Genomic DNA, 26,608 nt, shown 5'->3' on the forward strand with positions numbered 1-26,608 from the left:
AGTGCAGGTATATAAATTGTTTATAGTGCTATAAATCGCATTGAAAATAATCGGGCAGTATTTCTTTGAAATTATGAGCTTTTAATTTTTTATAGCAAAATTTGATTTTTAAAACACATTAAAAAATTGTGTTTACTGTGTTTATGGTTGTATTCTCCAAGTAAATTGCTCTGCTGCTAGATATCATTCTGGTCCCCTGACACACATTTCAGTGGATCAAAGAGTGGCTATGCTTAAGGCTTCCGACTTTTAAAAGACACACAAAAAAGAAAAAAAATGGTAGTAACATTGACTTAGGGGTTCTCGCTAAGGTCTTTCAAACAGAAAATTTTACACACAAGAAGGCACAATAAAATCACAGTGTATCATAACTGAATAAATAACAGAAGCAGGTGACTAAGAAATGTACTATTGTAATTATATCTCTGGAAGATATAGTAACTTAGTCTTCAGATTAATATTTCCGAAGAAGTATGAAGTTGAAGATTTGGCCACTGCATGAGTGGATTAATAGTGATAAGATGCCTTAAATAATCTAATTCATGGCCTAAAAGGAAGATCTCATTATTTTTCAATATTCTAATTAAGACCAGGAGCAGATATAAGAATGAGATGACTTTTACAACCAACTTTTTCAGAGTCCCATCACATTTCCTGAAGAATAACCTCGATAACAGAAAGTGCCCACAATGGCCATCAATCCAAGAGAACTCACCAGCCGGTCCAAGCTCGTGCCTGCAGCAGTCGTGGGTCTCTCCTCGGGATTGTAAGGCCTGAACCTCGTATTAAAATTTTCAGGAGCTGAGCGAGCAGATCGGAGGGCTGGAGCAGGTTTGGGTTGGCCACACCCCTGAAAGACCTAGAAGAACCATTGAAAGGTCAAGAAAGTTACACAGTGAGTTGCTTCCTAAGATCATGGTGCAGAAGCAGGCAATGCAATGGCTTTCCCATTTTTCATGGGACTCCTACCTCCAAAAAATTCAAATCTCTAAATTTAAACAACAATTGCTAATATAACAGGAAGAACGGACTAGTTGGGGTATCTGACTGTATTCCTTGACTCTTTTTTTCAACATATATAGCCAGTCTTAATTATTTCCAGATTCTGTATTTGTGAATTTGCCTACTTGCTAAAATTACTCTGCAAGCCCCAAATCAATAGTCACACGCTTCTGTAGATGTGGACTTGACTGGCTGTACGTTCGTGTTCCCAGCTGAAGCTAAACAAAGTGACATGTTTCAGCTCCCATGCTGAAAACAAGTGTCCTTTCCATGGCCTATTTAGTGCCCTGTTTTTCACATGCTTGTGCTTTTACTTGGCAATTTCCCTGTTTAAAATGGTCCGCAAGGGGATGCCTGAGTGGTTCAGTGGTTGAGCATCTGCCTTTGGCTCAAATCGTGATCCTGGGGTTCTGGGATCGAGTCCCACATCGGCCTCCCTAAGGCGAGCCTGCTTCTCCTTCTGCCTATGCCTCCGCCTCTCTCTCTGTGTCTCTCATGAATAAGTAAATAAAAATCTAAAACAAACAAACAAACAAACAAAACAAAACAAAAAAGGAAAAAGGCCCCGAAGCTCAGTGCTGAAGGGCTGGCTGGCAATCCTGAGCACAAGTGGCTGTGATGTGCCATATGGAGAAAATATATGTATTAGGTACACTTGGTTCAGGCATAAGTTCTAGTGTACTTGAGCTCAATATGAATGAATCAACAGTAGATATTAAGTAAGGTGTCTTTAAGGAGAAATACATGTAGCCTGAGTCTTGGTTGGTTGACAAAAAGGTGACTAAAAGCTCTTGCAGGAGCCTAGCCCTGTGTTTCCAGCAGTTCGGTATTTGCAAATTCAGTATTTGCAGCTACTTTATGAAACATAATTACCATAAATAATGAACCCCAACTGCACTAAAAATAGGAGTTGTAATAGTTACATCACAGGATGATTTTAGCAGTAAGTGAATTGTGACCAAGACATTTTCATGTATTTGAATTTGGCATTGAGTAAATATCCGTGGTGGGATTCCTGTTAGGGTGACAAATGTATTTTGTGCAGAGCATATAAGGCCAAGAAACCTGAGTGCCCCCCTCTTTGAATAAGGAAAACCTGTACTGGAAGAGTTCTTTGAAAACGCTCTCAGGAGCAAAGGTGTGGAAATAGGACAAGCCAATGTGGTAAAATCCTTATAATGACAGTTCCCTCTAATTTTGTTGTTGACAGCTGTTCGTGTCCCAGTTAGGTTTGCTGCGGGAAATCAAACATTTCATTGTAATGACCTTAGGGTTGGAGCAGGCAGCTCTTTCCCACCATGGTGACTTCACTCAGGGTCGGCTGGGGATGCTTCCTTGGCTGTATTTAGAAGCTTCCTACTCTGCTAGTTATCAAGAGCTAATACGTTTACTAGAATTACACAAACTATAGTCATATTTTCAGAAAGTTTTGATAAGTTGAATTTGATGTTTCTTCAATTTTTGCACAGGAGGTGATTGCACTCCTAGATACTTATTTTTGTAAACTTTCTGGGATTATTTACTTCAGCTAATTTTTAACCTGCATGTGTATGTTTAGCATGCATGCCTATCAGTTTTGTTCTGTGAGTCTGCTTTACTCTAAAATAAGCATTTTTCATCAGGCATATTATGGGATTCCACTGAGGTACACAGAGAGCCCTCGAATGCCATTCCCAATGACAAATTCCATCTCGAGACACAATTTATTCAGTTTTACCACTACAGTTAATTTCTCTTTTGTCGTATTCAAAAGTTCTCCTTCAACTCAGCATTTTGCAGAGCAGGAGCACTTTGTCTTGGCATTCTTTGAGATTGGTCTTAACACACTATTGATTCTTCTTTCGCACAATTTCTGAAGTTGATGGTGTAAACCAGTGTGATAAAGATAGTGGGCCCTCTCCTCCCTCGTGCCTAAATCACCTCCCAGTGGCAAGGTCATTGCTGATGGAGGGTATTAACATTTCCAAAGCTGGCGGGTTTTGTTGAGTGTGCTATTTTGGATTGCTCCGAATATGACAGCTGACTTTTAGAAAGTGTAAGGCCTAAGGCAAAACAATGCTAATCGCCTTGCTGGGATTTCTTGAGGCCCAGCACTGAAAGGGTTAACAGATCTTCTTAATTTGCCCTTTGGGAAAAATCTGGCTCACTGGTTTAAATTAAATCAAAGGAACAAGAAATGCCCTGAAAGAATATTAGGGCCCTAGGGGGAGATACCTCATCATAAGAGAAAACCTTACCACTTGTTTGATTTTTTTTTTTGTCTTTTAAGAGTGTTAATTATAATAATAGAACATGAGTAAGTCCACATAGCCTCCTCGCTTTCTGTTATTTGTATCAGGTTTGGATTTAAGGTGGCTTCAGCGCAGAAACTGCTGAGAGTATGATCCAAACGGAAGAGAGCTCTGACTTGTAATTATTATGGAAACATGTCACCCCATAATCAGCTGGAGACGTACAGAAAAATCTGTCATAATAGGTCAGGATATGAATCTTGAAGTCCTTCAACAGATTCTATTTTACCCTTAGAAAAAAAGGAATGGTCATAAAGAAGTCCTTCCGTGTGGAAATGCCATGCCTAGGGATCAAGAGTTGTTTTTCGGAACTTCACAAAACCTGTAGGGAATAGTTGCAAAGGAGACTGAAGCACCCACGCACCCTGTCAGGAATGATGGGAAACCCTTGTCTGATTCTCATTGACATATATCCATCATATTATTTAGATGAGTTACAAAGGGAAAATCAATGATTTCATTTTTTAAGACGATTTTATTTATTTATATGAGACAGAGAGAGAAAACACAGATGAGTTGTGGTGGGGGAGGGCAAAGGGTGAAGGAGAGGCAGATATCCCCCCCTCCCCAGCAGGGAGCCTGACCCAGGGCTCAATCCCAGGACCCTGAGGTCATGATCTGAGCCAAAGGCAGACGCTTAAGCAGCTAAGCCACCTAGGTGCCCCTGATTTCATTTTTAATACATGCAATCTGTTAGTTAGACAACATGTTTTTAAAACATGGGGTTCATGGGGTGGTTGACAAAAGGAATTCTTGTACAGGACACTTTGACCATCTGAGACCATTTTCTGAACTTACTATAGCAGCAGTTTCTTTTTTAAAAAAAAAAAAAAAAGATTTTATTTATTTATTCATGAGAGACACACAGAGAGAGGCAGAGACAGAAGTCAGCTTTACTGGGAGTCCAATGTGGGACTCGATCCCAGGACCCCAGGATCATTACCTGAACCAAAGGCAGACGTTCAACCACTGAGCCACCCAGGTGTCCTGCTATAGCAGCAGTTAAGACAAAGTTCTTTGGCTCAGGAGGCCTAGGGCCATGTTACTATAATGTCCAATAAGCCTTTTTCCTGGTGGTCGGAGCACCCCGATATATTAGATTTTGAATAGGAAAGAAACAGATGAGGATAATGTGGGCCAGTTAAGTGAGAGGTAAAATGAGGTTAGCTTACATGAGAATCAGCAGATCAAGATTCTATCCTGAGAAGCGGTCAAGGCTGGAGATGTAGATCTGGGTCACTAGCCTAAGGTGGTTTTTAAAGCCTTGTTGCACTTAACCAAGGGAAGTATGTAGATGGGGGCAGATGGGGCTGAGGACATTCCTGTGCCTTGCCAACACTCAGGGTGCTCCCTGAACTTTAGTCTCCTCCTATGTCAGATGAGAATAATAACATTATTCACCATCCAGATAGGCTGTGATGATAAAATGCAGTATATAAGGCAGGAAAACAGAAGCCAGTGCCTGGAAAAAATAAGTGCTTGACAATAATCAGTCACTTACATGATTCTACAATTGTTTTCTTTCTAGAAGTTTTATTTTCTGAGTAAGGAGATTTGTGGGGGAAAAAATGTCTGGGCTGCTGTTGCTTCAATGTTTCCAGTTTCCAAGGGTTGTTAACAGTTGCTATATATGCAATAAATTCCATGCTGTCAAAGTGAAATTAGGGATCTTGGCAAGACTTTGTCATGTGAATGTGTGTTCTGACTCATCAAAAGGGAGGAGGTCATCTGCAGGATTTCCCAATTGGGCCACAGGCTCCTCAGAGGGTGTAGGAGGTTTTCACCGGATGGGTGTTGCAGGGAACATAACCTGTGAAGTCTGCTCTAGCTGAATAAGAGAAGTGATTCAGATGTAATGCTTTCAGATGCATTGACTTAGAGGTGTTTGTGAATCCATTCTAACCTCCGCTACCTTTTTTTTTTTTTTTTTTGATAAAACAATGTTTTAAAATTGAATTATATTTGACATACATCATTATATTAGGTTCAGGTGTACAACATAGTGATTCGATATTCTTATACATTACAAAATGATCACCTCAAGATGTCGTCTAGTCACCATCTGTCACTATAGGAAGTTATTACAATATTATTGACTCTATTCCCTGTGCAGTACTTTACATCCCTGGGACTTACTCATTTTATATCTGGGCATCTGTCCATCGTAATCCCTTTCACCTGTTACACCCACCTTCCTTTTGGCAACTATATTTGTTCTCTGTATCGGTCTGTTCCTGTTGTTTTCTAGATCACACATATAAGTGAAATCATATGATTTGTCTTTCCCTGTCACTTAGCATAATCCCTCTAGATTCATCCATGCTGCAGTAAATGCAAGATCTCATTCTTTCCAATGGGTGAGCAATATTTCATGATATATATATATATCTCACATTTTTTGTATCTATTAATCTATTGATGAACACTTAGGTTACTTTCATATCTTAGCCCTTGTGCTGCAATGAACGTAGAGGTACATATATATTTTCAAATTAGTATTTTTGTTTTCTTTGCATAAATACCTGGAAGTGAAATTCCTAGATTGCACGGTCATTCTATTTTTAATTTTTTAAGAAACCCCTGTACTGTCTGTAGTGGCTGCACCAACTTCTATTCTGGCCAACAGTGCATGTACCCTCCACTACCTTTAAATCAAGAGAAGAAATACTATTTTTAAGACACTAAAGTTCTGTTCTTTACAATAGAACAGAAGTTTCGAAAGAACACGGTTGTAGGCAAGCCATCTCATTGTAGGAACAAATCATTAGCTTTTATTCCTTGGAGAAATAGAATGAGTATTATCCTCTGCCTATCTTTCTCCAAGGGATGTTGTAAGAAATAATTAGATACAGTGGTCCTTCCCTTATCCATGGGGGATATGTTTCAAGACCCCTAGTGGATGCCTGAAACCATAAATAATACCAAATCCTATGTATACTATGTTTTTTCCCTATACATACATACTTATGATAAAGTTTAATTTATAAATTAGGCACATAAAGAGAGAAACAATAGAAGACAATAAAATTGAACAATTATAGCAAAATACCATAATAAAAGTTATGTGAATGTGGTCTCTCTCTCTCTCTAAATATCTTACTGTTACTGTGCTCACTCTTTTTCTTGTGATGAGGTGAGATGATAAATGCCTACAAGAGATGAAGGGAGGTGATGACATAGGCATTATGACATGGCGTTAGACTACTGGTGACCTCCTGATGAGGAAGGTACATCAGAAGGAAGATCATCTGCTCTCAGATCACGTTTGACCACAGGTACTGAAACCATGGGTAAGGGGGGACCACTCACTGTAATTTGGCAAAGTATTTAGCAGTCCCAATGCAGACAGATGCTGCAAATACACAATGAAGTTATCTTTCCCGCTTAGTGGGCTTGCAAAACCTGTGGATTTGGGGAAGATATCTGGCTCGTGAATTCTCTCTCGTAAGAGGATTACTAAAATGATGTCTCAGAAGTTTGCTGGCATTCTGAGATTAAAGAAGCTGCCATGAAAGATACAAAGTTCTGAAAGGAGAGACATTTTATTGTTTCGGAGAGGCAAGAAAGAGAGGAAGGTGTGGTGATAACAGGTACTGTGTCTTAGGTTTTTAAATATAAGACATTTTCCTTTAAGAATATCTCAGCATCTTAACATAGTTCCCTTCAAATAAAACAATCTGGTGTGCACTTTTTCAGGAGCACGTGTAGCTTTACACCTATATCTCTTTGTCTTCCACAGGTTGATTATACATTCACAAAAGTCATTACTGGTGACTTGATAAGCAGTGGCTGCAGATCAGTCCTGTCTCGGCTCCTGTGTTTTAAAAAAAATTCTATATTTTCACTTTCTACTCAGTGGGTTCTTATTGTGGCGGGATGTTGCTATTCCCATATATCGTTTTGAAATTTGCAAATAGAACTCTAATCTTTTATATTAACTTGGGTGGCAGTTAATGCTACCTAGATTTAACTGGACTTGATATTTTGAGAGTAAGTAATGTTTTATTTACTTATTAGATTCTAATTTATATTACAGTGTTAATGAATGAACTATTTGTCAGATGACCACTTGGGGAATTCCAATCTATTTTGTTCGTTCCCAAGGAAACAGAAGCTATCATATCTGCATCAGCTCCCTATGTATTTTGGCCATTGTTTTCATGAAAGACAGCTGTGGCATAAGAGAAAGGTCACGAACAAGTGTCTAAAAGCCTGGAATACGGGCAGCCCTGGTGGCTTAGTGATTTAGCGCTGCCTTTGGCCCGGGGTGTGATCCTAAAGACCCAGGATCGAGTCCCATCTTGGGCTCCCTGCATGGAGCCTGCTTCTCCCTCTGCCTGTGTCTCTGCCTCTCTCTGTGTCTCTCATGAATAAATAAATAAAATCTTTAAAAAATAAAAAAAATAAAAGCCTGTAGTACTACCTTTAGACTTTCTCCTTAAGCCTGTGTGACCTTGGGATAACATGTTTTCCCCAGTCCTCATGGCGGCTGAGAAGATAAAATGATATGATGCTTTGCAAAGACATTGAACTATGAGGTATAGAGATGTATTATTTCAACCGAAGTCATCTGTAATTAGATAGCCCAATAATGAATAAAAAATCAAATCTATGGATTATGCAGGGTGATGCATGAATAATTTTTCATGAAGAATTGGATTTCTCCATTTTTTTATTGCTATTGCTAAATTCCAGAGTCTATAAGAGTTCCTAGCGCATAGTATGTGCTTTTTTGTAAAAAAAAAAAAAATTGAAAGTGAAAGACTACAGATAAGTGAAATTTTTAGTTATAATTTCTTCCTTTTGCAAACATTTATGGAAGGCAGTTAGCAGATAGATTTGTGTAAGGCAAGATGAGAAAGAAAAGAGAATTAACACTTGCTTAATGTCCACAATGGGCCAGACACTGTACTATGTGTTTTATATATTTTATTGCAAAGAATCAGTTACCTCTTCAAAATCAATTTAACATTTCTTCCTTATGCTTCAGAAAAAGCAATGAATCATGCATCTGTGTAAAGAACTCATTTGCTATTTCCCTTACTCCGCTTCCTGTGCCAATTCAAAGCAAAACCAAATCAACAACCTTGTTTAAACTGATAAATAGAACCCAAAAAATCCTGTTTCTTGATCATTTGATAATAGCTACCCACTGTGCTTGAAAAGCCAATTAGAGAGCTGAGGACCCTGTGCATAAAATAGTCAGGCTTGGCTCTCTGATGGCTGATAGGTGAGCTAAGAGCCATGAGTAATGGAGATAACTGGACTCACATCTCAAGCAATGGCTGTTGCTTGTAGCAAAGTAGAAGACAGCTTGGGCTGTTTGCAAAGCCTCTCTTTCTGATTTCTCCACCCTGTGAAAATGGTGAGCAGCACCATCTACCCATTGCTGTGGTCATACTGTTTGTATCCCTGTCCTCGAATGTCTAGGTTGAGCACAGAGCTGGGGACCCTTTCTCAGGGAGGAAGTGAAACACATGGACTGAAATGGGTGTGCACGAGATGTCCACACATTACTAGTAAATAGATGTGAATAAGTTAAAATGTTTTTTAAACTCCATTTCATTAAAATAGCAAGTAAAGCTACATCATCACCATGATATAAGATTAAACTGGCACCCTAGAGCCTCATTTCACACTTTTTTTTTCTGGTTCCTAACAGCATTCTGCTAATATCCCACCCATGAAGAATTTTCCCGAATATAAACTTAGATAATTTTAATAACAACTTCTTTCTTTAGATATACATTATGATAGTCGTGATGCTGACATTTTAAAGATTGAGTTTTTCGTTTTTATTTTGTTTTATTAGTTTGCCAATTTTTTTATGGATTTTTTTTTTAAGAAAACAGGTTTTCATCCTAATGTCTCAGAAAAATCTGCTCTTCTCCTGTGTTCTTTCCTCCTCCCATCCTCCTCTCTCTCTTTCCTTCTCTCTTCCTCTCTTTTTCTTTGCTCCCTGACTCATGCTTTTCTTTCCTTAAAGACTGATTACAATGGTCCCTTGGCCAAGTCCTCTGGCAAATTCCATGTGGGTCCCTGGATGGGCTCAGGGCTCCGTGAAGAGAATTCTGGGTTACACTGAATTAAGTCAAGTCATCAGTTTCAGCTTTGGCTGCTTTTCACTGGCTTCAATTTTCAGAAGCCAGCTACCATGTCAGTTTTAAGGTTTTAAAAATTTACTCCTGATGCTTACGCAGCCTGGTTCCAGCATATCTTTCAAATGTTTTGCATACATCTTAAAATTGTTTCTTCAATAAAAGAAGTTCTTTCCATTTGCTTGAGAAGATGATTTTTTTTTTCCTTGAAGGGTTTGCTTTCCTTAAATAGCAGAATACCTTGATATTTTCTCCCCAGTGGTGAGTACGGAGGAATTACAAGGAATTGAACAAAGCATATTTTGAATGTGGTGAAAGAGAAATCTTAAATTCTTGGCCTGGCTAAATGATTATTTCATATGCTCTTTTTTTAAATGAGTTTTAAAGCAATTCTTTAAAATCATTTGCTGAAGTTTTTAAAAAAAGATTTTATTTATTTACTCATGAGAGACACTGAGAGAAGCAGAGACACAGGCAGAGGGAGAAGCAGGCTCCCAGCGGGTAGCCTGATGCCAGACTTGATCCCAGGACCCAGGGATCACGACCTGAGCCTAAGGTAGATGCTCAAACACTGAGCTACCCAGGGGTCCCCATTTTGCTGAATTTACATGAATGTGTGAATTTAAACAGCCTGGCTCTGTATCATTCATTCAACCAGTACTCATTGAGTGTCACCATAGGCAGGTGCAGGTGCTGGGAATATTCCAACCGACATGTCCCTGCCTTCATGAAAGTTCTGACAAGAAACTAGGTAATAACATCCTGATAAATGCAATGAGGACATCCATGAGGGGCAACTAACCAGACTTGGAGGGTGAGAGAAGGCTTCCTAGAAGAGCAATGGTGTGCTGGAACTAGCTCTTATGGGCTTGCGAGACCACTGGTTAAATTGTCAGGAAATCTGCGAGCCAGTCATTAAACAGTGATCACTAAAAGTTAAATTGTATAAACTTAAAATTATATACATTATACTGAAAACAAAGGTGATATATACTCAAAACTCATTACTTCCTAATTATTTACTCTTATCTATGCTCTTGAAGTTATTTATGTCAATTATATCAGTAAGGGGGAAAAGTCATATTGTAGTGTGCTACTCTGTTCAGTGACATCACATTGTAGCTTAAAATCATCATGGTGGGAATATTTACACAACAGAAATTGGCAAACACTACCACCTATCATGTTTACTGGATTGAGAACTGGTTGTGCAAGCAGGACACCACTGAATCTTGGAAGTGAAGTGAAGTGAAGTGAAGAAATAATAAATAATGCCTGACAAATGGTGTATATTTGGTTTTGGAATGGAGAGGATAGGATGTTGCAAGATGAAGAAACATCATGGGCAAAAGCATGGAGGTGACAGAGGATGGTTCTTCTGAGTTCTTCTGAGCCAAGGCTGTCTTGTATATCTGGCACATACAGAGGTTCTCTTATCTGCTATGTTAAAACATCTAGGAGGACCCAGCCTCTTAGTCTAATTCACTACTTCCTCCACAGCATCTAGTATGGTGCTTGGCAGATAATCAATGCTCAATAAATATTTGCTTTGATAATTTCAGGCAGCGAGAGTGGTGAGAGTGGCCTGGAGAGGGGTGGCAGGCTAAGGAGAGTATCATGCAGGGCTACATCTCAGCTTCACTCTAATGGCAACAGGGAACCATGGAAAGCTGGTAAGCAGGGGAATAATGTGAACATATTTGCATTTTTAGCAATCCTTCTGGTTACAGTATAAGGGATAGATAGGAGAGGGGCAAAACCAAGGGCAAGGAATTAATTAGGAGGGTGCAATCCCTGAGGGAGATGGTAAAATCGGGGGTGCGGCTGCTATGGATGGATTCAAAAGAGATTGAGAAGGACCCCATGACAGTGGGGTCTGTCATGGACCAACCATGAGGGCAAAGGAGAAGGGGAAGTTGAGGAGTCAGCTGGGCTTCTGGATAGGATGAGGTGTGGCAGAGAGGCTCTGTTTGGACCAGAGAGTCCTGGGGAAGGAGGATTTGTAGGGAGGAAACGAGTGCAATTTTGGACAGAACTATTGGAGGTGGCAGGTGGAGGTGTGTGGCAGACCGTCAGATAAACAGGTGTGATCAGGAGAGTAGACTGGGCTAGGAGAGATTTGGGATGAAAGCTACTCCTGTTGCTGTAGTGAAGTCAGAATGCTGTGTCCCAGGAGGTCCCACTCTCTGCACAAAAGCTCTTTTTGTTACCCATTTCCCCCCAAGTCCCATATTTTAAAGATATTTTGTCCAGCTAACAGGTGATGTGCATAAAAAATAAAATTAAAAAAATGATCGATTTTCACTTTATAAGGCGTCTAAGTTACGCGGCTGGTGTTTTGAGGTATATTCTGGGATAACAAAGCGAAAGAAAAGATATGCAAAACGTGTTTAGAAGAAAAAGACTGACAGAGTGCCATATAATTCAAAAATTTCTGGCAGATATGTCTCTGCCTCTCTCTCTCTGTGTCTCTCATGAATAAATGGATAAAATCTTAAAAAAAAAAAAAAACTTTCTGGCAGAACAAGTGGCCATAAACACACAAAGGTAGCTCCTCCATGAGTTTAAACATAGGCTGGCCAGGGCGATGCCTGTCCAAAGCCAGCAGGATGGCACCCCCGGGCAGAAGGAGGAGCTCAGAGCTGGGGACACCCGTGTGTGGGGAAGGCCAGGCTACTGAATTCCTGCAGCCCGACCCTCCGCTGCCCCTGGGAAGCATGGTTCTGACGGAGTCCTCCTTAAGGCAGGAGGATGTTGGAAGAAGGCTTTCAGGTGAGTGAGAAGGTATCTTCCTCTGTTTCTAAGAACACACTAAATGTTAAAAATGGAATTGGCTTCCAATCACCTATTCTTGAGTAGGCTTCATTAAGGGTAATCTTCTCATCTTTTGCCCTGAAGTTAAAGTGAAGGAAAATCTTAAGATAAATCTCCAAAGGTTAGAGATAATCAGGAGTTTCCCTTTATCATCAAAAGGAAGGGGAAACATTTTTTAAAAATCTCTTTTACATGGGTGGAAAGTTAAAACTAGTTTGCTTTAAATGCATTTCCTATAAATGCATCGTAGGCACTTTCCTCAAACCTTCATTTTGCTTTATAAGAAAAAGGTGTCTTTTTTTTTCTTTCTTTTCTTTGTACCTAGCATCTAAAAAATCTGGCTCTGTTATGCAGTGATGTCACAAGCAGGAATAGACCAGATTCTGGTTTTCTGTATAGAAATGGAGAAATCAAAGAATAAAAGATGTTTCAAGGAGGTCACTGTTGCTTAGTGAAATATTATAAGTAAGAGCTGACGGGCAGAATAGAAACTTTGAAATTTGAATAACCAGAGAAACTATTCTGAGAATTCTGAATCAAAGCATCATTGAGAATTTGCTCTTTTCTTTTAAAAACAAAATTAAAGGAGAAATAGAAATAGAACTTTATAAATAGTACGGCCATTTGCTTTTTTTTTTTTTTTTTTTTCTCAGAAATCAGGGAGAAGGAACAGAACCACTTGTCATTGCAGCAGGCCAATTATTCCCTTAACGTGAGAATAATGTGAGATTGGGCAGAGGCCCCTGACATTCCTTTAAAACCTTTTGCTGTGCTGGCACTGGTGCCACCACCAGGTGGGGAGTCGAGTAAGTTGCTGACAGCCTTTATACAATGCCACTGATCCCTCCAGCCTCCTTCCTTTTGAAGGCTTTGTTCATTAGCCATTTCTTTAGTGCCATGCCATGCCACGTCCCAGGCCAGGTGGAAATATGTGTTCCCTTCAGGATGATTCACCGCCATTGAAAATAACACCAAGCACAAGTGCCGTTAAGTGCAGGTGTGTGTATTGCACAACTGCTCCTCTGATCTGAGATGCTGAAGATAAGCTGGAAGACCATCATGGATGAAGCAAAACCATAGAGCCAATCAACACTCTTTAGGATTTACACATCAGAGACATTTTCAATACCAGCAATTAAAATATTGTACCTGTAAGAGTGGTTTTGATTGGGTATGTTCCATACTAAGCATTTTACATGGATGATACAGTTTTACTCTCAAACAACCCTATAAGGAGGTACTACTAGCATCTTCATTTTTAAGGTGAGTTAATTGCATTTAGACAGATAATTTGCCCCAAGTCCACAACCTAGTAAAAACCAGATCTGAGGTCTGTCTGATGTCAAAATCTGATCTTATAACCTTTATGCTATTTTAAAGAATCCTAGGCTGACTTCAAGTACATCTTAAGGTATTTTTGTTCTTTATTGTTGAAGTCTCTCTGGCCTTATACTTTCATGTTTCAAGTTCAACTCAGCAAAATTTGCTGTTTCTTCCATGTGTAAAATGACATGTTGGGATGGCCCTCTGTAGAATGTAAGAACAAGTTAGATGTAACTCCTGTTGTCAAATAATTTATAATCTTGGGAAGGAAAAGGGAAGTACGCAAACAACTAAAACACACGAAATAATATGCCGGCTGCTTTAAGAAGGGCACACATAACCTAGGAACTCAAAGACAAACACTACTGGCATAAAAATATGTTTATTTAAACTAAATTCTAAACAATGTCTTCGTATCTGAAAGATGGTATTTTCTACATGTGAATTTCCAAGATATCACTTATGCCTGAATGTTTTGAAAGAAAACAGATCCAGAGAAAAGAAAAATATCTGGATGCTAGAAAAGGAAACCTAACCAGTAGTGAAGACATAATGTTCACCACACTGCTAACTGTTTAGAACTGGAAAAGCACATTTGAAAGAAACCTTCATTTCACAGATGAGGAAACTAAGACTCACTAGCTAGAGGCAGATATTACTACATTCTATTTTCCATCCTCTTAGGTTTCTTTTCTTTCTTTTTTTTTTTCTCCCCATCTTCATTTGTGCTGTAGATTCGGAAAGAATTGTCTGGAGAAAATTAAGTATCTGGAGGCCACTCTACTCCTCTATAATGGGTTCTACCCTCATCTGTAATAAGTATTAATTGAATGGATGGTTTCAATTGGAATTTAATAAGTCTTCCTTCTTAATTTAGATTATATCTGACAAACCAATCTTTTCCTGGATTAGATTTGAAATTATTCCTAATACAGTTAAATTATATTGAGTGAGATCAGTTTCATCTTCCCTGATAGGATAAGGAGACACAACACATCTGAAATTCACAGGCAGAGCCTCAGCAAGTATTCTTCTCCCTCTCCTTGGGAAATTTCCAAAAACCTGCAAAGTTCTTTGATTTGGGTGGGTAACAGAAGTGGTAGAATAATGAGGGAGCTTTCGTGTCTGCCATGAAGACTAGGAAGATGGTGAATGTAGTAAGTGTGGTTGGGGCTTGAAGAATTACCAGTACTTGTTTCTCATCAGAAGGTTCTCTGTAGTGTGTTTTAGGCAATAGCCCTCCCTTAGAAGGCTGGTTCCTCCAGTGCTGAAGTATATGTGGACCAAGTGGGAAGATACTTATTGAGGAAACAGTGGCATGCTGGGAAAGTCTTTTTCTGTGGATCAGACCATTTACAGTAGCAATTCCAAGTCTGCCACTTGTTAGTTGCATGACCTCAAGCAGGCTACTCACTTTCTGTAAATTTAACATTCTTTACTTATAAAATCAGGAGACTGATGCTCTATAAGATTGCACCAAGGGTTTGAAATAAATATATAAAACATCTAGAAAGAGACTGACATGGGAGCCTAGGAGCTATTTTGTCTTTGACTGTATTCTTCATGCCTGGTATATGATAAGGCGTTTGTTGAATGAATATACTAGGTGGTCAACTACTGGTGGACATGTAATTGGTACTAGGTGATTATTTGTTCATTAAGAACCAACAGGGACGCCTGGGTGGCTCAGCGGTTGAGCACCTGCCCCTGGCTCAGGGCGTGATCCGTGGTCTCAAGATCGAGTCCCACATCAGGCTCTCTGCCTGGAGCCTGCTTCTCCCTCTGTCTATGTGTCTGCTTCTCTCTCTCTCTCTCTCTCTGTGTCTTTCATGAATAAATAAATAAAATATTAAAAAAACAATAGTTTTAGTGTGCTTTTGTTTCCAGTCTTTAAACATATGTACACATACATATATATACACACATATAATGATATATGTAATATATATTATATAACATATAATATTATACAAAGAATACAAAAACCAAGAGTTTGAAGTAAGTGCCATAATGTTATTACCAAAATTTTATAGCTTGATTATACAATTTGGTATAGCCAATGTATTTTTTAAAGTTTATTTATTTAAATGATCTCTACACACAACATAGGGGTTGAACTCATGACCCTGAGATCAAGAGTCACATGCTCTTCCGACTAAGCCAGCCAGGCACCCCTAGCCAATGTATTTTTTTTAAAGGAATATCAGTGTCCCCTATATTCAATAGTTTAGCTGTGGGCTAACTAGGAGAGGAAAAAGAATCTGATAATATGTACAAGAACAGACCTAAGACAAGATTGGAGCACAAGCATACATGGTGGGAACAGATCTTTACGTTAGTCAGCAAATTCCACTAATTCAGGATCAGTGACTAGGTAAAAAAAATAAGCTGTTCTCTCCTGCAGATATGATGAGAACCTATGGCATTAGAGGAGGGGAATTTCATATCTGAAACTGTGGTGTGTTCATCTTCTGCCTTCAGATAGAAACAGGGAGAGCAAAGTAGACTTTTATACTTTGTACTACCAAAACTTCAGGAAAGGTTGGAAGCAATAAATGATGAGACTCGGTAAGAGAATGATTCCATTAGAATTTAGCATGGTGGGAAGCACTAGGTATAGTTGTGAAGGGAATCAAACAGAAAGAGACAACTTGAGTCCTTTTGGTTTTGCCACTCTGTTTCCTCATCTTCTCATGAAGGTTTTACTGAAAGTCTTTGAACTTTCTCTTAATGCTTGGTCTACTCCGCAGATATTTACTGACCTCCGCTCTTGCGTGAGACTGGCTTCAGAGGTGCCCTCTTTGTTATAATGCAGTGATCTGGCAACATGGACCCTGCCATCAGAACCTTCTATGCTCTCCTTATGCACCATGAGGCCCCTCTAAGTTACTTAACCTTTCTAAAGCCTTGGTTTCCTTATCTGGAAAATAAGGTGGGAGGTTCCAGCTCATCACAAGCATTGTTATAAATATCATATAATATAAAGTACATAAAGCACAGTATAGTCCTTTGAAGTAAGCATTCAACAGGATCTAACAGTTATAAACTTGCTTGCTTTTCTGAAAGCGGCTTTAGAATGACTTCTAACAGCAACTGGTGTAATAAGTTAAATGATTCTCTAAGGAGAAGTTGTCAATCATATCCTGGAATAAAAAGTCATTTTAATTTGTAAGCTTTATGACTCTCAGGATAACTGCCCACCCTTTACCCCTACCCTCAATTAGGAAATAGCTTCTGGCCTTGCTCAAAGCCTTATCAGAATTTAAGGAAGCCTTGTTATGTAATTATGTAATTATTCCAGTGGAAGTGTAGAAATCTAGATGACTTCATGGATGTGGCTTATATGGAAAATGAAGCTACCTATTTCTAAATTCCATTCCCTTGATGCAATAAACTTCTTTTGGAACATATCCATCACATCAGCAAATCCTATTGGTGTTTCCTGCTAAATATATCCAAATACCAAACACCTGTTGCCTCTCCATGATATTTTGATGCTGACTTTGGTTGTTCTTCAAACCCTCTTCTACATTGCAGCCTGTCTCCTACCCCTCTTACCTGCAGAGCCTGGCTGCTCTCCTCTCTCTCATTCCTTAACTCTCTCCCCTTTGCCCTGCGTCAAGATTACCAGATACATTTTTTTTTGTTTGTTTCTAGCTCATTTGACATTTCTTGTCCTGTTATTTTATGACCTGCTATACTATAACCTCTCATGTGAGTGTACCCTTACATGCCCTATATTATTTCTACTCTTGATTTTGACATTTCTCACAAGGAAATGTGTCTTTTTAAAAGCACATTCCTTATTAACAACCCTCTTATTATAATGTAGTTGGACAAATTCCACAAAAATGTCTCATCCACATTCTGGTAATAAAGAGAGAGTCCATCTGACCTCTTCAAGATTTTTTAATAGAATAACTTGAATACGTATGCACATGCTCCAGTGGAAATCCTTCAAAGTGTGTGATGGTCTCAAACTTCAAACACTTTTGTCCAAGTGCTTCTTATACCCTCTTCTCTAGGGCTGTTTTGAATATCAGCAACCTTAACATCTGGTTACTCAAGCACTGAGGGGATAGATCGTGGTCTCTCAAAACAACATGAATCGGTGTCTAGGCAATAAATTTGAGAGGAATAAATGGTTGTTATCTTTTCCCAGGAAAGGAAGAAAATAGCTTTTTGTGGAATGTGCAAATGTGCTATTGCCCCAATGGATGGTGGTAATTTGGAGAATCCTCCTTTATACAAGCTACCCCAAGCTCATTAAAACTCAGAGGTAGGCCTACAAAACTCTTGGCCTGTCTATCTCCCAAGGAGAGAAAGAGAAAGGGATCCAGGGCAGATTTTTTCTTACCCATTTCCTACCAGTTCACCCCCAAAAGCCCAAATCTGGTTTGACTCAGACTCCGCCAAGGAAGCCTAGTCTGATGCCATGGCTCTCTTTCTGCCCTGCCAATGTCCCCCCATCACACATCCACTCCTCCTTGATTATATCTGAAATCTCTTCCACAAAGGATTTTAAAAATCAAAGAAAGCTAAGCATGCATCTCTTTGCTTGCCATATTTTTGTGTGAGTTACTTTCAATTAAAATGCAATCGCTCAGTCAACAGCCAGGTTTAAAGGCCTGACATAGATTTGGTTAGTGTGTCATGGCAGGGAGGCCAATAAAAAGAATATAAGGGCTAAGTGCATTCATCCTTGTGGGCAAAAAGGGGCAATGAAGAACAGGCTGGGGACCCTTTGCAAACCTCACAATTTTGCTTAAGGTAGGTCCTGTTTATCTTCAACTGAATGGAGACAAACAGAAATTTGGCACCTGGTATTTGTGTATTCTCCGAACCCAGAAGCTCTGTCTCATATGATTTATGAAAATGTACTTTTCTTCTTTTAATGTGCGCTTGACTTCATACAAAGGAGCATTTTCCCCTGAAGATTCATTAATGAAGTTTATGTCATAGTCTTAAAAAAGAAAATCAGATGAAATGTTTAATTATTTACGATTGAACATATAGAACATTTGCCTCGTTTGCACAGCTGAAGATATAATTAGAAGTTCCTAGAGAGAGAACAGGCTGAGGGTGTGCAGAAATTTCAAACATATTAGAAGGAAAATTTCCCTCCAAATTGCTCACAAATGTGAGGGATTAGTCAATATACCTGGGGCTCTCTGAAATTCCATGATTTTGAATAGCTGAGAACCTAAAGATTACTTCCTTTCTCATGTCATTTTGTTGGACATTTTAAATGAAGTAGCAAATTTGTAGCTCAACAGGAAAAGCTCTCTGACAATGTATTCGAATTGATAATCCCAGCCGACATACATAGTTACTTCATTTTTAGATGACTGCATTTTCCTTATTAGTAGAAATATGACTAATGCAAATACCTTTGCGGACACCTGCATGCTGTTTTCTTGCATGTTCATAATGGCTTCAGAGATCTTGACATCTATGGGGTCCATGACAGATTCGATGTTGAATGGTCCTTCAAGTCGCTCTGCCACCAAGAGCATCGCATCTGTTAAAATACAGGAGCATGATTTATATGAAATCAGGGAGCTCCAGGTTGTTAACCTGTGTTTAAACAGTTCCAACACAACTGGTTGAAAAATAACCTTTCATTCAACATTTTTATTTGCTTTTATATAATTGGAAATGGGATGGATGACTAAATATCAAAGCAGTATTTTATTTTACTTCACTTGAAGATTGAAAATTATTTTACATGTATAAAACCAGGCCTAAAGATGAGACAGAAATCCAAATTAAGATCATTGGATGTCTCTATCCAGTGTGAAGTTAAACCAAACTAAAAAGAACAAAACTAAAAAGAAAACAATATTAGATCAAGGATTGGCTAAATTTCAAAAATGGAGTCTAGTCTCTTTTCTCCTGGAGGATGAGAAAAATTGAGAATGTTGGAAAAGAAGTGCTAACATGTGGATTTGGGTGAACAAATGTTGAGATCCTATTTAAACCTATATATGATAGGGTGAAGCATTTCTAGATTTGCAAAGAACAGATCTGCCCCTATTTTGGGTCCTTCTGTTTTAACACTCTGACATCCTTTGGAGATACAGACACGGCTCTTATTGGGTTTATTCAGGGCTTATTATGGTGTTTATCACATAGTAAGCACACAAGAGACTGTTTGTGAAATGATATTGTGCTGAACTGAAGTACTGCTTGGGAAGCTTTAGTTTTCTGGAGAAGATGGTCATAGTGTGTTGGCAAGAGCTCTTCCTGAGGAGTGCATAGCCCTGTTGTTCTCGTCCTTGGTCCATCACTGACTAGCAGAATGCCCACAGGAATAACCTTTGAGCTTGGCTAGCCTCAGACTGGTGAGGAGTATAAAAGGGACTGGTGATGAGGAGTCTCTCAGCATCTATGGTGAGGGGCATATGCCCATTACTGTGCCACCAAAAACTGGCTCAGTTTGTCTTCAGTATTCAGGGCACAGTTTAGTAAACTGCCTTCATCTGGATGGTTGAACAGAACTTCCTGTGAGGGTGATAATGTGGCTACTGGGGCTTAAAATGTGGCTAGCGTGACTGGAGAATTAAATTGTTAACAAACTAGTTTGCTCTTAATTAATTTAAATATATTTTTAAATATTGACTTGAGACTAGTGGCTGCCATATTAGAAAGCACAGCTTAGACTTTTAACATATAGATTCCAATCTTAGATCTCAAGGTTTTGAATTGTTAAAGCTTTTGGAGGCCAATCTGAAAACACTTTCCTTCTTTCAAAATAATACACGTTTATTATCAAACACTTACAAAATACAAAAAAAACCCCTCCAACAACAAAGGAGAGAGATACATCCATAAAGCTACTTCCCCGAATAACACCCAGAATAGTTTGTATATGCTTTGCTTTTTTTTCCCCCCTCTGTGCATTTTAAGCATGCAACTGGAAATATACCACCCATATATCATATACTATGCTTTCTAAAATAATATACCATTAATGTTAAATGATGTTTGTAGTAGGTATTTTATAGTATTAGTAAGAAGAAACCAAATTTTACTTTTATTACATACCCAACCATGCTCAATCAAAGTCCGACATCAAAATTTTTTCAAGGTTATAAATAGTTATGAATTAGGTAGATGAGAAATCTTTTAAGAGAGATGAATTATTGTAAGAAAGATATAGTACTCTTTGGGAAGCAAAGAGTCACATCTCTAAAGAACACTCAGTTTTGTGAGTAACATCAGCTTTAACGCTACCCATTGGCTTTCTGTGCCAGACTCCCAGAACTGAGTTCTGCTCTACCCTTCGTGTAATGCCACCAGAGTAAATGCACTCAAGGAGGTCCCTCTATTCTAGTGTGAACAGACTCCCAAAGAACCCCTAACAACAAATTTTCTGATTTTTCCCTTAGATAATGCAGACTTTGTATGTCGCAGTGGGATCTTATAACAAAAGTAATGATTTCTCTGCATCTTACTGACTTAATTACCTGGCAGTGTGGACAGAGGATGCATATTGTGTGTTGGTAGTATTTTGATATTAAAGATGTTTTTTTCCCTTTAAGGTTTTCAAAGGTGGCTCACTGTTATCTGAGAGCTGATCTATTTCTTTTATGTCTTTATATTGTTTTGTACATTTATTAAAAATAGTCCCCTTTACCCTTAGACTTTCCAACGGGTTTTTTTTTTTTTTTTCCAACGGGTTTTTTGATGACGATTAATTATGACGAATGAGCAAGTTTCTCCAGATGGGTGTATTCTGCTAGAAGAATCAAGAATCCTCGTACAGGAAAAAGAATTGGCCTGATGGAGTGATTCAACAAATGCAATTAAAGAAACTGAAATTATGGGATCCTTAACTTTGTGTCTTACATTAGTATTTGCATAAATCATAATACAAAGAGTACTGGTCTACTGCAGTGTATTCATTCAACATGAATGGGCTGACTTGAGACAGTGATACTGTTGGCCATCCTGGAAGTCTGAGGGCCACTGTGCTCTCATTAGTAGGGGGAAGTGTTTGGATTGGATGCTAAGGACTTATTGTAGTGCCATAGTTTGAAATTATGGGATCCTATCATAAAGCAGCTAGGTTTCTCTTTGGTGATTTCAGTTTTTTTGTTTCCTGCTCCTTTCCCACCACAGTGCTTGCTTGTTAGATTTCTGGGTCTGCAAACTCATCCTTTTAGACTCTAATCACCATAAAAGTCCTCGGGCGGGCCTCTTCTGATCATTTGCCCATGTAGTCTTGGAATAAGGCGGTCCAACTGATGATCCTTTATATTAAACATAACCAAATGGTCACTTTTACTCAAATTTCTTGCTCCTGTATTTCCATACCTTATCTCAATTCATTTATTTTTCTTATAAAAACTAATTTAAGATGATACATTTTTGGTGTAGGCAGGTATTCTTTATTTTTCTTTTAATTCAGATCAGTAGTCAGAAGATGCTACTTTAAGCTATTATATAGTTTAGGCTATTACTAATTGTATATATATATATATACACACACACATACACACACAAAAGTTTATATATATAATATATATTTATATTGTATATATTATTTATATATAATATATAGTTTATATATTATACTTATATATTATTTATGATCATTTTGTGATCGTTTGTGATCCTTTTTCAATACATATGTATCAAATCATTATGTTGTACACCTTATTATATACACACACTAATTATATACATTTAATTACTAAGTAAATTAAATTCTCCTTTGAACACTCAAAAACCAATGTAGATTGGCTCAAAATTTCAGAATCATCATTAAGAGTAATAATGTGCATATAGTTTATGATACTGTATTCTACACTTAAAAATTTAAGTGGGTAGATTTTATGTTACATGTTTTTTACCAAAATAATAGAAAGGGAGACAGAACGTAAAGACTGCTAACTCTGGGAAACGAACTAGGGGTGGTAGAAGGGGAGGAGGGCGGGGGGTGGGAGTGAATGGGTGACGGGCACTGGGTGTTATTCTGTATGTTAATAAATTGAACACCAATAAGAAAATAAAAAAAAAAAAATAGAAAGAGTAGTAATGATTATTGTGCTTATGAATTACAGAAGTGTGGAAAAGGAAACACATTTACACTGTTGGTGGGGACATAAATTGGTGCAGCTACTCTGAAGAACAGTATGGAAGGTCCTAAAAAGATTAAAAGTAAGCCTACCATATGATCTTACAATCATTTGGGTTCTGAGAAACCAAATCACCATCTTGAAAATATATCTTTATCCTCATGCCCACTACAGTATTATTTATAATAGCCAAGACATGGAAACAATGGAACTGTCCATTAACAGATACATGGATAAAGATGTGAGATGTATATATATTATTCAGCCATAGAAAGAAAGAAATTCTGCAAGGATGGAACTTGAGGGCATTATGTTAAGTGAAATAAGTTAGACAAAGAAAGACAAATATTGTATGATTTCAGTAACACGTGGAATCTAAATAAACCTGAACTCATAGATAAAGAGAACAGATTGGCGGTTGCCAGAGGCAGGGATTAGGAAGTGGGAGAAATGGGTGAAAGAGGTCAAAGGGTACAAATTTTTAGTTAGTAAGTCCCGGGGATGTAATGTACAACAAGGTGACTGTAGTTAAGAATATTGTTTTGCACATTTGAAAGTCACTAAGAGAGTAGATCTTAAAAGTTCCCATCTCAAGAAAGAAAATGTGTAACTATGTGTCATAATGGTTGTTAACTAGATTTATTGTGGTGATCATTTATATATATATATATATATATATATATATATATATATATATATCAAATCATTATTTTGTACACCTTGGACTAATACAATGTTACACATCAATTATATCCCAATAAAAATAAAACAAAACAAAAACGAGTCACCTAAAGATACAATCATCCCTCTGCCCAGTTCCCCTTTTTGTTTTATTTATTTATTTATTTATTTTTAAAAAGACTTTATTTATTTATTTGAGAGAGAGAAAACCAGCACAAGCAAGGAGAGGGGCTGAGGGGGAGAAATAAGCTGACTCCCCACTGAGCAGGGAGCCTGATGGGGGGCTCGATCCTAGGACCCCAGGATCATGACCTGAACCAAAGGCAGGTGCTTGACTGACTGAGCCACTCACGCCCCCCCACCCCGCAAAACCTTTTTGTTTTAAATATACATGACAGGATTCCCCAGGGCCACAAAAGGAAAAGCAACTTTTCAGAAAATGCTTCTAGTATTTTGCATCTCTGCTACTAAGGGTCATGCTGACAGCTCCTGACTTTAAGAGTCTAGTTTAGATACATTATGGAATGAGAAAGTGGCAGTGGAAGGCCAGAGCTGACTAGTCCTGGAACTCCCTGTAGGCCTAGAAGTGAATGGCCACTCTCCCCGGACCCCAGACCTCAGAGGATTGAGAGGATCTGCATACCCCACTGAGCAGCCAAGAGCATCCTGCTTGACAGGTTTGCCTCCCACCGGCTGGGCAAGGCTCTCATCAGCCAAGCTCTCCAGGTCAGGACAACTTTCCTTTTTCTCTGGGGCTGAAGGAAGCCATACCTCTCTCTCCTCCCAATACTTTTATGACACTAAGGCAGTGGTTGGTAAGTTTCTCTGCAATCCGTTAAGTCACAACATAGCCATAACTTACTCCAGAGGCTGCCATCCTACGCTGTCTTAATTATCTCTGTGCCTTTTATATTTTGAAATATTTGGAACATTATTTTTAACTGTGCTCTTTCAGCTGTTATCTATGGCCAATTAAACAGGGCAGTGCTGGCATGTCAGCTAATGATCAGCTGATCCTTCTGCACATATCTCCTGGGCCATACTGGTTTTGTTTCTCTTTAAACAAAGACAGTCGTCTGGCTCTAGCAGCACACCTCACTTTTGCTTCTAGGTGGAGGGGACGTTCAGATGAGTTAGAAATAAGTGGTATTGCATCTCGAGGTTCTGAGGCACACAGAGATGTGGTTACCGTGTGAGAACAGGGGATGTGTGTAAAGGCTCAACCAGAAGGTGTGCATCCAAAGGTGAGGCACCAGGCTGCAGGCAAAGCTGCACGTCTAGGCCAAGGTAGTTTGCTTAACTAAGCATAGACTTTCCTGTTAAGAGCAAAGAGATCTGACTCTGATTAGATGGCATCAGGTGCTTGTGTTTCCATCTCGGACCCTTCATTAAGTGCCAGAGAAACAATGCATGTCATGAGTCCCATTCTGCTCATCATGATGTCTACCTAATAGCAGTGGTATGAGGAATCAAATAAGATAGTGCCTGGAGAGCTGTTAGCACAATGCCTGGTGCACAACTGGCTTTCCATAAAGGTTGGCTAACACAAGGCACTACCTCCGGGGCAGAGGTTGAAAAGAGAGGACCAACATGCAAGAAATTTGGGTGGGAATGTTGACAGCAATTGATGTGAGGAGTAAGGGAGGGAAAGGCACGGGATGACTTTAAGATGTATAGCTGGTGCTCTTTGGTATGCTAAGTCAACGTTTTGATAATAGCTGCTTTGTGATGGATGAATTCATTAGTGAGAGAAACAAGACTGCTTTATTTTCTCATGATGTGCCCCTATGCCAATTAATGATGACTACAAAGTCTTCCATGCCCTTCCTATTGAGAGGTGGGGTTTATGCCCCATCCCCTTGAATCTGGGTGTGCTCTGTCACTGCTGTCACTAACAGTGCGCAGTTTCCAGATCTCTCGGTACCCTGTACTTCTCAGCCTCCAGAACTGTAAGAAATACATGTTTGCTGTTTTAAACCCTGCAGCCTATGGTATTTCCATTATAGCAGCCCCTATGCAGCTAAGAGACCTGCATAGGGAAATGGTAACACCTTAGACATGAGTGAGATATTACCATTTCCCAGTGGATTGCCATCTAGTGACCCCAGTCAACACTGTGGGGGGCAGAAGAATCAGCCAGCTGAGCTGATGTGAATTCCCAATCCACTGTACTGTGATTTGTAATAATATGGTTGGTATTTTAAATTTGGGAACAATTCATTTGTAGCAATAGGAAACCAGAGCAGCCAAATATTTACAATATTTATAAAATATTCAGATATTTTCCCAACATTTGTTTGTCAGGACCTAAATATTCAGAATTCTAGTCAATTAATATTTGACCAATTTAACAGTTATGATATAACCCCAGTTGACAAACACTGAAATAGTGAAAAAAAAAGTTGCCCTCAAGGGAATATACAAAACAAACTTGCTCTAAGTCTGCAGAGCACAGCTAGCCTCAGATTAAGATATACATTTCCCCTGGGATGTGAGCATAAGAGAGATAGAGAGCAGGTTTGGAAAAAAGGCAAATATTCTGATTTTTTTCTGAGTATTTGAATTTATGAAGAGCAAAGGCTCTGACACGGGAGCTAGATGTTATCTCTGATCTCTGGATGGCACTGGATTAAAAACTATCTTGCTGCAGGGACTGCTGAATGTTTATGTTCTTCTAACATATAAATATTAAGTGAGATTTTATATGATCAGATATATATTTTTAATTTATTTCTTGAGATTAGGAGATGTAACATCAGAAATGATCTTACTGAATGCTACTGATTCTAACCTAAAAGGGAATGATTTTCAAAATGTTTTAGAGGAGACAAGAAGAAAAAAGCCTTCATTTTTAAATGAAGTGTTATCAGCCTTTTCCTAAATAACAATAGAGTAGAAATGACCTTGAAAATCCAGTTGGGGAGATTTGGGGGAAACGGGTGAGGGTGGTCAAAGAGTACAGACTTTCAGGTACAAGATGATGGGATCTGGGGATGTAACGTACATCATGGTAACTATAGCTAACAATGCTTACCGTACTATATACTAGAAAATTGCTAAAAGAATAGATATTAAAAGCTCTCATTACACACACAAAAAGGGTAACGACATGAGGTAGTGTAAGTGACTTTACTGTGATAATCATTTTATCATATATATGTGTTATCAGATCAACACGTTGTATACCTTAAACTCACACAGTGGTATTTATTTATTTATTTATTTATTTATTTATTTATTTATTTATTTATTTATTTATTTATTTATGATAGTCACAGAGAGAGAGAGAGAGAGGCAGAGACATAGGCAGAGGGAG

At 38.6% G+C, this 26,608-nt stretch overlaps 1 protein-coding gene and 1 long non-coding RNA gene across 5 annotated transcripts in view; one reads left to right on the top strand and one right to left on the bottom strand.

Moving 5' to 3' along the window:
* GPC6 (glypican 6) overlaps positions 1–26,608 on the bottom strand; it is a 1,085,955-nt gene that overhangs the window by 86,618 nt on the left and 972,729 nt on the right. For both annotated transcript variants that reach the window (XM_077855187.1, XM_077855188.1), the window contains exons 5-6: positions 18,919–19,049; positions 716–859 (exon numbers count right to left, since the gene is read on the bottom strand). In XM_077855187.1, coding sequence (XP_077711313.1) covers positions 716–859; positions 18,919–19,049 — 275 coding nt within the window. The remainder of the gene's footprint in view (positions 1–715; positions 860–18,918; positions 19,050–26,608) is intronic.
* Positions 6,506–26,608, top strand: part of LOC144287830 (uncharacterized) — a 31,019-nt gene continuing 10,916 nt past the window's right edge. The window contains exons 1-4 of one of the 3 annotated variants that reach the window (XR_013355586.1): positions 6,506–6,568; positions 10,954–11,064; positions 22,597–22,693; positions 23,492–23,615. This is a non-coding gene — a long non-coding RNA (uncharacterized LOC144287830). Of the gene's footprint in view, positions 6,884–10,953; positions 11,065–22,596; positions 22,694–23,491; positions 23,616–26,608 lie in introns of those variants that run through there. The other 2 variants (XR_013355585.1, XR_013355587.1) reach the window with 2 other exon arrangements.

Source organism: Canis aureus, chromosome 17 (genome assembly GCF_053574225.1).
Source record: "Canis aureus isolate CA01 chromosome 17, VMU_Caureus_v.1.0, whole genome shotgun sequence".
Taxonomy (NCBI): domain Eukaryota; kingdom Metazoa; phylum Chordata; class Mammalia; order Carnivora; family Canidae; genus Canis; species Canis aureus.